This window comes from Sander lucioperca, chromosome 7 (genome assembly GCF_008315115.2).
Source record: "Sander lucioperca isolate FBNREF2018 chromosome 7, SLUC_FBN_1.2, whole genome shotgun sequence".
NCBI classification, from domain to species: Eukaryota; Metazoa; Chordata; class Actinopteri; order Perciformes; family Percidae; genus Sander; species Sander lucioperca.
The window spans coordinates 10,973,351-10,988,472 of record NC_050179.1 but is presented as its reverse complement, the minus strand read 5'-3'; the positions used below and the strand labels follow the sequence as shown (position 1 = coordinate 10,988,472).

The following is a 15,122-nucleotide window of genomic DNA, read 5'->3' as shown; positions in this document are numbered from 1 at the left end:
TATTTATTTAAGAAGGAAGTAACAAGCCATGCCAAATACTTGCCTAAAAATAGACAGCAGTCATTGATGGAGGTTATAAATAGAGAGAAGGAAAAGGGGCTGGTCCTGGAGGAGTATATTTATAGCATGTGCACACATGTGTTTACTGGAGGCAGCAGCCAGGGGTGCACTTATCAATAACACCATTAAAAAAAAAATACCACTGAATGTACAGTCACCCCCGTCATCTATTTCTGGAAAGATGCATCTGTGGTGAAATGAAATCACTTTTATGAGGGGATGAAAGGGATTACTCCAAAGGGTTTTCTATTCATGGACTGTGAATGCAGAAGTTGCAGAAGATCACTTTTCACCCTCTGCATATCTCTGATTACAACATTTTTTCCATTTCTTGGCTCCTGAATTTGACGTATGTTGAATAGATGCATACAACAGGGTCTAAATCACTGATAACCCAACATGAATAAATTAAGTGGACACATTATTTAAAAAAATGTAAACATACTGCATCTGAATTGGTAATAAAAACAAATGACCAAAACCCAGTGGTGTAAATGTAGTTTATCAGAGATAATGCTTTTATTACTACATTAGTTTAGTTGTTACTGTTTAATTTTGTTTATCCTAAATTTAAAGTCTAAAGGGACGTGGACATTTGCTGTTGCATTTATTTTTCCTGTTTAATAATATTTAATCCGGTGGTACTGTAATGTGTAGGATTAGGAGCATGTCTTGACACACATGGTTGATGCAGGTGGAGGACAGACCAGCTGACTGAGGAGCAGGAGGAGGGGCAGACCGACAGCCTGGCTGGCGGGGGAGCTGATCCACTCCAGTCCGACAGACGGCCAACTTGATCGGAGTGAGCCTGCGACACAAGCCGCTGCTGCAGACTCCCCCGGCAGCGACCAGCCGCTCGTCTGTCTGGGAGTTTGTTATAGCAACGACCAACTGTACTGTTAGCAATTCTGGGTATTGAATCAGAGTACTGTAACTAATTGTTTAAGTTGCAATTTAAAATGTCTATATTACCGTTCACTCCTCCAATCGTGAAGAGGCTTCTTGGCTGGAAGAAGGGAGAGCAGAACGGACAAGAGGAGAAATGGTGCGAAAAGGCTGTCAAAAGTCTTGTGAAAAAGTTGAAAAAGACGGGGCAGTTGGACGAGTTGGAAAAAGCCATCACAACACAGAATGTCAACACGAAATGCATAACCATACCCAGGTAACGACACAAACTGCGAACTAGCTGCCTCGTAGTTAGCTAGCTAAACTGGCAAGCTACTGGCTGATGGCAGCTAACGTTAGCTAGCTAGCTAAGTAGCTTGCTAGTTAGCGTGAGCTAATATTAGAAGCTTAACGTTAGTGCTTTTGTTAGTGAAGCAATTGTATTTGTTAACTTTGAATAAATTACCAAATTCATTGATTTGATTTCAATTTCAAAAAGTGTGATGTTATGCAGTGGGTTTTGATTGCATTGATAGTTAGCTTTAGCTGCTATGGTTAAAAACAATCCTTAGTAGAGCTAACATTAGCTGATCAAGTTAAACTTAACCTGCTTTTCAGCTTTAGCTACATTTTTTTGTGTAAACAGGTAACGTTAACAGCCAATTGGCATTTTATCAGTCTGAAATACCAATACATGGCAACTAGCGTTAGTTGAGTTAGCTAATGTTATGATTATGAATGTCAGGTAAAGAAGACTTGATGCGCCTCTGGCCGTAAACACATAAGTTACATGTGAGAATGTTGTCATTATATTGTTGGTTTGCACAACTAGCAGAACCGGTAGAGCATCGGTAACCTATAAGTTACAATTTAAGCAATTGTTTTCTTAATACAACCATGAATGTGACGTACATAGTAGTAAGTGTTTCTCAAATGCTTAAGCAAGTTTTTTTTTTCTTAATGTCTAAGCACGTTTCACTTGCTGACATGGAAGCTGAGGTGCATCTATGCTGCATAAGCAAAAAACGTTATGTCCTCAGTTCACACGTGTGATGAATAGCAGGAGAAGAAGGGTTGGTTCGGTGAAGCAGTTCTCTGACTCATAGAGGATGTTTAGACTGGAGTGTGTGTACTCTGGGAGAGTTGGAATAAGGACTCGGTTTGGGATTCCCCATATGGGATACCCATTCTTCTAAGACTAGTAATTCAGAATACTATAATATGAGGTAGATGTTTTTTGGGGTGTGATGCAGGACTGTGCATATGTACAGTTTTATTTTAAGTGGTCTGAATGAGTTTCAAACGTTGATTACATGTTTTCCCTTGGTTGGATGTTGAACCATACTATTGTACAGCTTAATAAGTTTACTTGTTGGACACTGTGAGCCAGTGTTAGCCTTGGATCCTTATTTCCATCTGTTGTCCTGTCCAGATTTTAAAATGTATCCTTAAATAAAAAATAGTTAAGAAATTCAATGATAACTCAGATAAGAGACATAACAATATAAAGTAGACTGTAAATACATTGCATAATTTCTTCAATGTGAACTATTACTGATGTTGGCACAATAACTTTTCCATTTTATTTTTTTTAAATAATTTTGTCTCCTTAGTCATTACTTTACTACATAAAATAAATAAGTAAGATACACATCTTGGCTCTGCTGGAAAAAGGCATTGTAGAAAAAGCTAGAATACACCCTTAGTAAATTCTTTAATTAAGCATCCTTCAAAGTTTCTTTTTTGCCAAGGAATATTTAATCAAGCACAATTGCTAATGAAACTGGGAGTCCTGACTCCCGCATCATGGTGTATAGAAGTGTGTTAACCTACATTAAAAACTTTTTCTCAGTTCTTGAGAATGTACACCAGGCTCTAGGAGGGGCATGGGTTACTGTTTGGATTGTGGTTCAATGTCGGTGTGTCCATAGACTGTGGGTTTACAGAATAACAGCTGTCTTGCTATCTGTTGGGGATACAGTAGTCTAAACCTACGACGTTCCACTTCCGGGTTTGCTCCGGTGCTGCAGGAAATTCCGCCGGATGCATGTCTTTTCGCCGATGTCCGTTTCCTTCCGCTTTGTTGTGTTTGAGTTTTAAACTCTGTTCGATTTATGAGGACTTTGGTTAACTGCTCATCAGATCTCTGCAGGGTAAATTGAGACAGCTAGCTAGACTATCTGTCCAATCTGAGTTTTCTTTTGCACGATTAAAACAACTTTTGAACGTACACGTTTCACCAAAACAAGTTCCTTCCAGAGGCTATTTTGCAGCGACTCCGTGTGGAGCTTAGCGCTTAGCCATGACTATTGTGAACCAATCACTATTGTGATTGGTTTAAAGAAATGCCAATAAACCAGAGCACGTTTTTCTCCCATCCTGGAATGCTGTGTGGACTAGCCAGACCCTCTTCGCAACGTGTGGAGGAAGGTCTGGCAAAGTGAGACTAGGGATACAAGGATTCAGTGTGTGTGGTATGCTTGCTGTTGTTACGATTCTTCATCTGTTTCTTAATATGCAGGCACTGAGCAGTATTGTATTGGCTCTGGGACCAAAACTCGACAGGAAGTGGTTTCTCTCCCACTCAGGATTGTGACAGGATAAGAGGTGCTGCATTGGTGTTGAGATGCCTGGCTGGCTGATGCACAGTTGTTGTTTCTTCTGTTGGATAAGAGGGTTGCCTCAGTCTAGCTGGGTGACAGAGTGGTCAGCATTTCAAAGTGGCAAATCAGGGAGACCAGACAAAGCACTTGCCAATCTCAGTAGAGGTATGAGAAAGCTGACTTCAGCTGACCCCAAAAATATACCCTCTATGCAGGAGTCAGTGCTGGAAGATGAGTCTGAACCCATCTCTTTTGCTGTGGTCACTAATGTAGTCTGGAAGCTTGGTGGTCTTGTGTGTGTTTGGAAGATGTTTCCAACTATTTAGGTATCGCACTGCTTAAACTTCACTGGTACGGTCTTTTTTTTCCAGTCCCATCTAGCATCTTTGCTTGCTTGAGGATATATATATTATTTTATTTTATGAACCACTAGCCAGAACTAGGCCAACCACACTAATGGGCCACTCTTTATGTCATCTAACAATGCAAATGACATACAGTATTTTGTCTAAAATAAGATATATTTTTGAGCTTTATACCTATGATTTAGGAGATTTTGTTTTGTCTTGGAACATTTGACGAGTTCTTTATCCTCTTGCCATCTGAATCATGAAATGGCAGTGGGAATCTGTTATTGCAGGTGTCCCTTGTCATCATTGAGATTAAATGGTCATGGCAGCTCATTGTAGTCTTAGCTTAAATCATGTCAACAAAACACGTCACTTCAAGCTGTAAATAAGTAATGCCATATTTTAATAGGAAAGATTTCACCTTATTTGATTCAGACCACAAATCTGTGGCTCATTTAGATCTATATCACAGCTGTGACAGGAAATACTGGCTATTTCATCTTCCTCTCGCTGCTTTTCATCTTGCCAAATAAACATGCCAGAGGTCTGTACCAAAATTGTAATTTCCAATGTGATTGCAATGCACCTTATTCCCTCTGAGATTAAAATAATAAATATATCTAATCCTAATGTTTCTTTGAGTTTTCTAGATTGTGTCAAATGTTTGATGTCATCATCAGCGTAGTCTAAATGTATATCATTATTAGAAAATATGATATTGGGTTTGGTACTGGAAGTTGCTTTGTTGGTCACCTTGAAACTAGCACCAAGCTAGCTTTAATTTTCTTGAACCCCAAGTCCTCTCTGACATACTTCACAGGAGGCCAAGCCTTGGTAAAGAATGAAAACCATATGTTTCTCGTCTGACAGCCTGAACTGTTGAGTTCAGCTGGAAAAAAGTAATCACCACACTGGACTCCATGTGAGTCCTTCCTTTCCTTTTTTAGTCATTTAAGTTTCATGGCAATATATACATGTAGTCTGTGGTCTTACACTTAACGGTTACATATGTTTTTTGTGCAAAGGTCGAAAAGCTCTCTTTTTATACAGTCACTGCAATTTAAACTTCATAGTTTGTCAGTATCGCATCGTAATCAAAAACCCAATTTCCATAGCCTTTTGTTTACATTCCAAAATGTTTATTTGACATTTGGGGTCATTTTAGGATGGTTTAGACCGTTGATGTTTCCCTGACCGGTGCTGCTGTGTGGTAAGGGCTGAGGGAATGGTTGGCAGAAAATATGTTCTTTCATGCTGACAGTATTTTAATACAAAGCATTAAAAAGCACACTGCATAAGTAGTATCGGAAAAAACATATTTGTATCTGGTCTGATGTCAGTGCTTTGGTGTTCTGCCCTCAGGTAATGTTGATCTATTCTGAACCAGGAAATATGTTAAAGGTTGTATCCTATAATTCAAAAATACTCTGAGCGTAGAGAAAACCAACACATTGATTGATTCAGTTCAATCTGCATGTACCACTACAGTCTTTTTGGTGCTGTCTTTCAGATCTTTAGATGGGCGTCTCCAGGTCTCCCACAGAAAAGGTCTTCCTCATGTGATCTACTGTCGCTTGTGGCGGTGGCCAGACCTGCAGTCCCACCATGAGCTGAGGGCTGTCGACCATTGTGAATTTGCCTTTCACACCAAGAAGGATGAAGTCTGCGTCAACCCCTACCACTACCAGAGGGTGGAGACACCAAGTGAGTGCAGTTAATTGCCACATGATCCAAATTACTGTATTTAAAATAATGCTTTTTCCATACAGTTTACAGAACTGAACTTGTCCTTTTAATGAAAGTATATGTGTGTCTCCAGTTTTGCCTCCTGTCCTAGTACCACGACATACAGATATCCCCGCAGAGTTTCCACCGTTGGGTGACTACAGCCCATCCATCCCTGATAACACAAACTTTCCTGCTGGCATTGAGCCCCAAAGTAACTATATTCCTGGTGAGAATAACATTGACCTAAAATTTACACAAACAAAATAGCCGAAAAGCCGTCATAACGTCTCAAAAACATGTTTTAGCAATTTAAAACATGTCAAACCTTTGATATGCTGCGATTGGGAGTGTGTAAATCTTTGTCTATGTTTGTATGTTATAGAAACTCCCCCACCGGGGTATCTCAGTGAGGATGGTGAGACAAATGATCACCAGCTCAACCACAGCATGGACACAGGTGACTCACATGAAAGTACACACAATTCAAGCTCATGCTGTTCTAATTATGCCTTATCTGGATCATGAACCAAACCTCTATTACTGCTCTATTTCAGGTTCACCCAGCCTGTCGCCCAATGCTGTGTCACCCACAAACAGTAATCTTGGTAAGCAAAACCAAAGGGGTCAGCTTAATTTACAGAGCATATCATTCATTATGTGCACTTATCTGGTTGGTAGCAATGACATTATGTAAGCTATAATACTGCTTATACCATGACCTTTTCCCAACAAACATGTCATATGTAATCAAATTACATTATATCACGTCATTCATTTACTATGTTAGACATTTTTGCTTTTGTTTTCCTGTTTTACATATCATGAAATATAGACTGTGTCTGAAATCACTCCCATGTTCACTCATTCACTTCTCGCTTTATAATTCGGACATTTGCTTATCATCATCATTTTCAAGTATCAAGCCGGTTTGAAGCAAAATTTGCACAGTCCCATTAGGCTTTTTAATCTAATTTTGTATTGGTTACACATACTAAATAACACATCCAAGTTTTCTAGCTAATCCACTGAAGCCTAAACTGTACTATAAAGTACATTGTACCTGTTATCTCCATAAAGGAATCATCCTTACTATAGGAGGATATTTTCAACATTATTATTAGACATGTTATCTGTAAAACTTCCCTCTTCTGACTTTGCTGATGGACATGAACCAGTCAGTAAACCAAAAATTCCTGATATCTTATCGATGGTGCTGTTCATATTAAGTCCACAGACTATCAGATTAGAATATCTTTGTAGAGGTAAGTGTGTGTGAGAGAGACTGATGCGCGATACACAGGAGCAGTGGACTCCGTCTGGGAGGCTTAGCCTCAGGGCAGTAACAGAGTAAGTGTGGTATGAATGGAGTCTTTGTCTATGGTCTGTCCTTCGTCTGTGGAAAGGCCAGCAGCAGACAGCTGAAGGTAATGCAATAATAATAATATCCGGTTGCCAGGTTATTCTATCTATTTGGAAAGCCACCAGGAGGTCATTGTTAAAAAAATAAATATTTACGTCTTGTCCATTCCTGGCTGGGGCCGTGAGGGTCATGGGAAAGGGAAACTTTATCAGCTGTGTGCATCTTCACAATCAAACGGTTGTTTGACCACAGAGCAGTACATGTTCTCATGGATTTCTTAATTTTTTTTCTCACGAACCTCGGCGCTTGTATCTTAACTAATGTCTCTCCATCTAACCCCACCCTCTGCTCACACAGACTTACAACCTGTGACATACTGCGAGTCTGCCTTCTGGTGCTCTATCTCCTACTATGAGCTGAACCAACGTGTAGGAGAGACTTTCCACGCCTCCCAACCCTCCCTCACAGTAGATGGATTCACAGACCCATCCAACTCTGAACGCTTCTGTCTAGGCTTGCTGTCCAACGTCAACCGCAACTCAGCAGTAGAGCTCACACGCAGACACATAGGTACTCATTTTATTTCACATGGACTTGCCTTTTATATTTGCTCTTGACATAATCAGCAGGTAGCTGTGCGCTGAGTGACGATCTTCTCTTTTCCCTTTCTAGGACGGGGCGTAAGGTTGTACTACATTGGTGGAGAAGTGTTTGCAGAGTGTCTCAGTGACAGTGCCATCTTTGTCCAGAGTCCCAACTGCAACCAGCGCTATGGCTGGCACCCTGCCACTGTCTGCAAAATACCTCCAGGTTAGCATTAGAGGTTACACAAACACTTGAAGCCATCAGAGGCAAAATGAGCAGAGCATAACTGAGTTCTAACTAAACCATATATACTATATACTGTTTTTTTTACAGGCTGCAACCTGAAGATCTTCAACAACCAGGAGTTTGCTGCTCTGCTCGCCCAGTCAGTCAACCAGGGCTTTGAGGCCGTCTACCAACTCACCAGGATGTGCACCATTCGCATGAGTTTTGTCAAGGGTTGGGGAGCTGAGTACAGGTAAATAAATACATTTCAAACAAATTAAGACGAATATAATTAAATTTCAATTATATATATATATATGCATTACATTTGTTTCTGAGATTTACCTGTTATTGACTAAATATCTTAATAATAATGTATACTTTATTAATCCCACAAGGGGAAATTACAGTGTTTTCACTGTTGTTATTACACACATTACACACAGGCCTGAATTACATACACATGCTCAGTACCTATACATGCACTAATGGAGAGATGTCAGAGTGAGGGAGCTGCCCATGGAAAGGCGCCCCGAGCAGTTGGGTTCGGTGCCTTGCTCAAGAGCACCTTGGCAGTGCCCAGGAGGTGCCCTCTCCAGCTACCAGTCCACCACCATACTTTGCCAGCAACCCTCCGGTTCCCAACCCAACTCCCTACTGACTGAGCTACTGCCACCCAATCTGACATACGTATAATATGCTGTTTACTAAAGATGCCATATTAGAGCGATTCAAATCTTTTTTTAATGAGGTAATTTCCAGTATAAATTCCAGCTATCAGGTCTGAGTAATCCCCAGGGTGTGAGAGAGGGGCAGAGAATTTAAGGGGGTCTTAAGTGGGCCCTTTGTGAAGCTGCGCTTCTCTGCTCAGAGCTCTTCTCTTGGTAAAAAATGTCATTCTGCAAACACAACAGCACATAAAGACATTTACAGCCAAGACCAGACACGTGTACCTTTCCTTGTTTTTTGTTACTTGTGTAAAAAACCAATACATAGTTAAGTGTTCAGTTAGCTTTTATTATTTCAGCTTTCCAAGGTGGGATAAAGCACCTGCCTTAACACACCGGCTATATATTGTTGTCTTTGTCCCAGCCTGCTTAAAGCAGAACACAGCGAGTGGACGCACGTCCTGTGTGTCGGCTTGTCCAGATGCTCTCCACATACATATTTAGTCATACACTTAGGAGGCGCGCAAAAACACCTATGCGCCTAACACTTATGTGCCTAAGCCGTATAATGGCAGGGAAAAGCCCTGATCAGTAAACATTTGCTTTTAAGGGTTCATTGCTCTTCTTTTTTTCCTTCAGTCTGTTGCACTGCACACATTTAGGACACAAAACTTCCATTAAGCTTTGTGCTCCAAATTTTAGAAGAAAAAGGTGAGCGGGCCTTGATGTTTATGGTCAGGATAATTGACGTCAGTTTTGGGGGAGAAAAAATGAAGGGGAGTTGTGCACAGACGGTAGCAGACTTGGAAAGGAAAAAGAGGGCGATGGGGGGTGGGTGCTGCTGTGAGTTGGCAAGAGAGGGTTGAGTAACGGAGGAAGAATGCAGCAGGCATTCGTGAGGGGACATGGTGTGGGAGGTGAACACATTTCAGACACCCTTTGCAAGGGGGATTCCCACTGGACTATGAGTGGTGCATGTTATATTTCTGGCACCAAACACCTTGGAGGAAAACATCTCTGACAGAAACTTGAATGACTTTAGAAATTGCATGTAAAGTTGGTTTAAGTGTTGCCGCAAATTCAACTAAGACAAGAAATACTGAGAAGACTATCTTTGCATTGACTAAAATGAAGTTACATTAAAAATTACATAATGACAAGGATTTTAAATGTGTGGTACTATGATGTAGTATGAAAAGCTCTCAGTAATGACAAACTGTGCTGCCCCTCTCCTTCTCTGTACCCTGCAGACGCCAGACAGTAACCAGTACCCCCTGCTGGATAGAACTGCATCTCAATGGCCCTTTGCAGTGGCTGGACAAGGTCCTCACACAGATGGGCTCTCCCAGCATCCACTGCTCCAGTGTGTCATAGGAGCAGCACATGCTTCACAGAAGCCCTCTTTCCCATTTCAACACTTATTTACAAACCACGTATGAAAACTCAAGCGTCCCTTAGTGAAAATAAGGAAAGCAACGCTTTTCATCAAATGAACAAGTCACTCTCCTCCCTCACTGTCTCTAACATTTCACCTCACATCTATAGCACTTTGCTCAGTACTATTTAGTGTTTTCAGTTGATGGTTATTTCAGGACTTGTACATTGTTTTGTTTTTCATGTGTTCAACGGGCAGCCACAGGGTATTTGCAATAGGTTTCAAAAGACAACACATTTTCTTCATAATTCATTCAGACATGTCTATGCTCAGTGTTGTAATATTTTTTTATAAAGGAGATTGAAATGTTTGTTTCCCAAGTTAAAGGGATGGTACAGTTTCAGCTTGTTCACCTTTTACATGTTTCGACACATTTTTGATTCTATGAATTAGCTAAAATACGCTATCGTCACTGGTGTTTCAGTGTCCCAGTACCACTCTTTGTAATCACTGAATTAAGAGGCTTATTTATCAATCAAACCATAAATTAACATGAAAAATGTCATTCTGAGGAGTGATTAAATAGAATATATTTAATTATTATCTTGAGTACAAGGTACTTTGCCCATATTAATGTATCTGTATGAATTAAAGTGTCAATTATCTGATTGATCATGTAATTGGTATTTTATCTATTTTAAACAAAATATAGACATTAGCACTATTGTTTCTTGAAAAGAACCCTTGTATGAAAACTATTTTGCTCAGTGAAAGAGACATTTTATAAGTTATTTTTGCATACTGTCCTGCATGGGAATATATTTTTTTTATTGCCTCAATATGATTGTACATAAATATTTATAGCTTGCGATTTCTTGTAGTCATGCAGTGTTTGAAACAGTGGACCAGACTGACCTCTGGCATGAGTAGATTCACAGAAAAACTTTGCTTTAATGACCCAAAACCTAGCCTTCTAACCAGGGTCAACTGGTTCTTAAGTGTGACATATAGGATTACCGTACTGTACTGTTATTTTAATAGGGACATACAGTATGAGTGATCATAGTGAACTGGTTGGATTTAGGAATCTGTGTGACTTCAGTGTGAAGTGTACTCACTAGCAGCAACCATGGCTTTGGTTCATCCATCGATGGCATGTAGAGTGAAAACATAAATGCAGATCTTTTCACATTATTATCTTAACTGTCAGCCTATAGTACACTATGCCCCTTGTGGATAATAATGCAGTTCTTAATGTACTGTGTTGATCAGTGTAAAGCTTTAGTTCTAGTGGTAATTTGCTTGTCCAGTAAATACTGTATATTACATACATATGTACATTGCTACAACATAAGGCATGTGTAATATGCTCGCTGTCATTGTCTATAAAGCCACCATGTTCATCCTGCACTTATAGGTACTTAACAGTACATAAGACTGAGTCACCATGTAATTTATTTAAAACAGTTACACAGTTCTAAACTGAAATACTGTGTGCTACAGTGCATCAGGTAGTTAGTAGATCTGTAGTAGTACTTGTGTTCCTTGATATTCTTAGTTGGTTTTATGTTCCAAGTCTTATGTACATGATTTTTCATGTAGCCTAATATTTCTTCTCAAATTGACCATTGTTTTGTTAACTGTGAAAATTAAATAAATTGCAATCAAGTAAAACGATTAGGTCAATTATTTATTTTTTTTTAACCATGGCTTGTTAATACAGTGACTAGAAAAATTGAAACCCCTGTACATGAATGCAATCCAGTTTTACTGTCCTGTATAATTACTATTGTAAAACTATCAGACGTGATGAGGCAACCTTTGAGGCAGTAGTTTGTGGTGGTGTTATGTTGGATGTCATATGGTAAGGCATTTTACATTTCTGCTACTCCACAAATGTAAAGTTGAGATAGCATTTCCAACACTCTTTAGTATAATGTAATGTATAATACAGCACCACAACAGCATTTCATTTTTTGCGGGGGTACTTAATTGCAGCATACAGGTGTTCTTATTTTTCTACTCTGCATATCTTCTTTATAAGTATAAGGTGTTTGCACCCATGTAGTGGAACAGTCGTGTTCACAATAAATACGTCACACACAAATTAAAATCACAAGTCTTTATGTTGATTCAACAGAATGTGGATTAAATGTCTTACAACTAAGGATAAGGCACATTATGTCACTTGCAAATATATGTGACAACTGTACCTAAGGGACATACACATAAATCAAAGCCCACATAATTCTGATTTGTTTTTCCACCTGCAACGCCATCAGTGCTTATAGCATAGTGAGGGACCCAGGGGAGAAGACTGAGGGCCATCCGTTGGATCTCTTCTATCCCTAATTAAGATATTCAACTGCTTCTCAATATACACCAGTATTGCAATCATTTCATTTTAAGTTCACACGTTTCTAAACATGACTATGCCTACAGTACCATCTGTAAGCATCTCCACTTTCCAGGTGCAAGAAGCAAGTCAAAGGGCGCTGAATCTTGTGGGAGCCCCAGGAAAGGAGGAGGACCAGGAGAAAAGAGACTGAGTCACACGTAGCTGCTTTTAGCTTTCCTCTCCCGATGATAACCCGTCTATCTCATCTTCATCACCACCAATGGCCATCCAAAACGCTTTTGCTACCTGGAAAGTAGATTTAGTGTAAATACTTGATACTAGAGTTTACATCAAGATGTTTATCTACACAATTTATTGAACCAATCTAATTAAAACTTAATTAGCACATTATCTATTTGGGCATAGTTTGACAATAGTGTGAGGTTGTGAAGATACTATTATTGGTTTGTGATACACTGTTCGAAACAATTTCAGGTAAATCATTTATATAACCAGGATACACAGATTGTAAACATGAACAGGTTCTAGTCTTGGTGTCTTGTAACCAGGGGTTAATACAGTTGCTTACCTTCTCTGCATGAACCTTTCTCTGATCATGAGGTAATGAAGAAGCTTTGTCTGCAGGTTGAAAATAAGAAAAATGCAAACACTGTAAATGGCTTCAGCTTTAGAGATATTTGACCTCTACACCAACAATGAGAGCAAGGTAAAAACACACATCCTGTAAGATTTACAAATGGCCAACAAAACTTTTGCTGACACCGTTGTGCATTCCCTTTTCATTCCCTAATTACCTTTCATCTCTTTTAATTTGGTAAAGAGACGTTCAAAGTTATCCACATCTGCATCTCCAGCCGTGAGATTAGCAAGTTCCTGAATGTCCAAATCAGTCATTGCATCTGAGAGAATCAACAAAAGTGAATATTATTAACTTAACATTAAAATGTCACCTCCGATGATCAAGATATCAATGTTTTGGATGAACATACTGAGGAAAATGTGCCAGCAGGATCAACACCAGTTTTGGTGGGAAAGATACAAAAACAGGTTTCATCAGGAGTTGTTCACTTACCAACTACCGTGTCTTCCTGTGTGTCTGTGTTTGCACTACTTTCTGTATGGTTAGTTTCCTCACTAACAAGTGAGCCCTCTACTGGCAAGCTGGAAGACTGCCACAGAAAAGAAGCTAGGGTTAGCATGCCTCATCGAACACTGACAGATTTAAAATCCCATTTAAATGAAAATGGATTGATGATACACAAGAAAGAAGTAAAACAAATTGAAAGCCAATTACAAGTATAACTGAAATTACAATTAAAGTAAATGAAAATGGTAACAACAAAATTGCCAATGACCTGTGGATCTTGACAGCTGTGAGGGTTGTTGTGTCTGGCGGCGACCAAACTACTCATCAGACCAAAGCCCTGATTGTGCCCTATTAAATAGAGATATAAACTGTCACATACCACACATACACATAGATAAATTATATAGTCATTGGAAAGTGCAATAGGTAATTGTACTGGTGAGGTCATCTCACCATCCTTCATCTCCACACTGGACCACACATTGGCATTGAGAGCCTGGACAATTCTCTTTACTCCTGTAGATTCTGGAAAGTCATCTGATAAGGCCACAAAGACAATGTAAATGAGTACAAAATTTGCTAAATATGGAGAATAAAAATATAAATGTACGCAGTGTCATTGGATTTTCTGCTGTCTGTAAAACTCACCATCCTCATCTGGCAACTCCTGTGGATTGAGCTCCACCAGCTCAAAGGCATGAGCCAAACACCACTGTTGTGCTTCATGTCTGGTGACCCCTTGAATACAAATTGAATTTCAGGTGTTGTATTCCAGTGCTTTCTGCAAGCCAACGACACCATAAATAATCCAACCATACGCCAGAACTAACCATTTTCACAGACTCTGTCACACACCAGAATGAGCACCTCTGGAGCAAGATCTTCCACCACTGATATCCAAGGAAGTAGCTTTTCCAGACCGTCCTTCTGCAAACACCATGTACACATTATAAATGTTGCACATGTATCACAGGACATACTGAAGAGATTCTCAAACGATTATTCATTCTTACGTACCACTGTACTGTCAAAATAAGCGATGAAAGCCTGCATGGACTGGGCAATCTCCAATGACATTTGAAAGGTGCTTGGTACAACACATAGCCTGACATCCGCTGTATAATATTTGTTGTTGATGGTCCATGGATACCAGGCTACTGTGTCTTCTTGCTTGATCGGTTCGGGCAAAGTCTTCGAACTGAGGATCTCTGAAGCACAAACACAAATAAAGACTTTACATTGGGTTAGGGTTAGGCAAGTTGATAAACTTGCTTTCACTGTGACCACCGGCTAGCTGCTGATGGAATAGGATGTATGTAACCCGATTCAGCCTTACCTTTGCCGTTTTATATCAGCCCCGCACAAAAAAAAACAGACAAATTGGTTATTAGCCTGTAACGTAACTAGCAACATGCAGGCGCTACCAAATAACATCTGTTGTGCAAAGAGCAAGTTAGCTTTGTTTAGCGTTAACGTTAGCCTGTTTGCCAAATCATGCACGTTAAGCTTGGCTAAACTTACGTTTTATTAGCTCTTCTTCTTCAAACCCACTGTCACAGCTAGTGATGAGCGCACATGGAATAGTCATCTCAGTGTCTTCTTCTGTAGTTGACATTTTTTATAATATTTAGGACAAGCTTCTTCAGCTGCTAGCTTGACGTGACGTTGTAACCTTTCAACTCTACATCCATGGACCGGAGCCGCTGCAACGGTCTCTTCCGGTACAAAGTTATTTTTCTAAAACTTTATTTAAATAACACAAGTGAATGAAAAAAACATTGTATTTTTATTTTCTATGACATGAACAGTATGTTCACACAAAACTGTCGATACCAGC

The 15,122-nt window shown here is 39.7% G+C and overlaps 2 protein-coding genes across 3 annotated transcripts; one reads left to right on the top strand and one right to left on the bottom strand.

The window, feature by feature from the left end:
* Positions 1 to 785: 785 nt before the first annotated feature.
* On the top strand, positions 786 to 11,516 carry smad3b (SMAD family member 3b). 2 transcript variants are annotated; one of them, XM_031282904.2, is made up of 9 exons: positions 786 to 1,222; positions 5,409 to 5,602; positions 5,718 to 5,852; positions 6,009 to 6,098; positions 6,181 to 6,231; positions 7,344 to 7,556; positions 7,659 to 7,796; positions 7,905 to 8,049; positions 9,715 to 11,516. In XM_031282904.2, exons 1-9 carry the CDS (start codon positions 1,020 to 1,022, stop codon positions 9,836 to 9,838), a joined length of 1,293 nt encoding a protein of 430 aa, XP_031138764.1. In that variant the 5' UTR covers positions 786 to 1,019; the 3' UTR covers positions 9,839 to 11,516. The 2 variants fall into 2 exon arrangements, with proteins under 2 accessions (XP_031138764.1, XP_031138765.1); XM_031282905.2 differs by having other exon boundaries at positions 787 to 1,222; positions 6,009 to 6,083.
* Positions 11,517 to 11,946: 430 nt separating this feature from the next.
* aagab (alpha and gamma adaptin binding protein) lies at positions 11,947 to 15,000 on the bottom strand. Its single transcript, XM_031282906.2, has 10 exons — positions 14,807 to 15,000; positions 14,303 to 14,493; positions 14,116 to 14,212; positions 13,934 to 14,023; positions 13,739 to 13,822; positions 13,554 to 13,633; positions 13,271 to 13,367; positions 12,993 to 13,097; positions 12,767 to 12,816; positions 11,947 to 12,483 (listed from the first exon to the last, which is right to left on the bottom strand). Exons 1-10 carry the CDS (start codon positions 14,898 to 14,900, stop codon positions 12,406 to 12,408), a joined length of 966 nt encoding a protein of 321 aa, XP_031138766.1. The 5' UTR covers positions 14,901 to 15,000; the 3' UTR covers positions 11,947 to 12,405.
* Positions 15,001 to 15,122: the final 122 nt, after the last annotated feature.

Bases quoted from the DNA above. Each gene is read 5' to 3' on its own strand.
- smad3b (XM_031282904.2), top strand. From the start codon at position 1,020: ATGTCTATATTACCGTTCACTCCTCCAATCGTGAAGAGGCTTCTTGGC. The intron at 7,797-7,904 runs GTTAGCATTAGA...TTTTTTTTACAG, and splicing joins TGTCTGCAAAATACCTCCAG to GCTGCAACCTGAAGATCTTC. The intron at 8,050-9,714 runs GTAAATAAATAC...TGTACCCTGCAG, and splicing joins GGTTGGGGAGCTGAGTACAG to ACGCCAGACAGTAACCAGTA.
- aagab (XM_031282906.2), bottom strand. From the start codon at position 14,900: ATGTCAACTACAGAAGAAGACACTGAGATGACTATTCCATGTGCGCTC. The intron at 13,634-13,738 runs GTGAGATGACCT...TCTATTTAATAG, and splicing joins CAGTGTGGAGATGAAGGATG to GGCACAATCAGGGCTTTGGT. The intron at 12,817-12,992 runs GTAATTAGGGAA...TTCAACCTGCAG, and splicing joins CAAATTAAAAGAGATGAAAG to ACAAAGCTTCTTCATTACCT.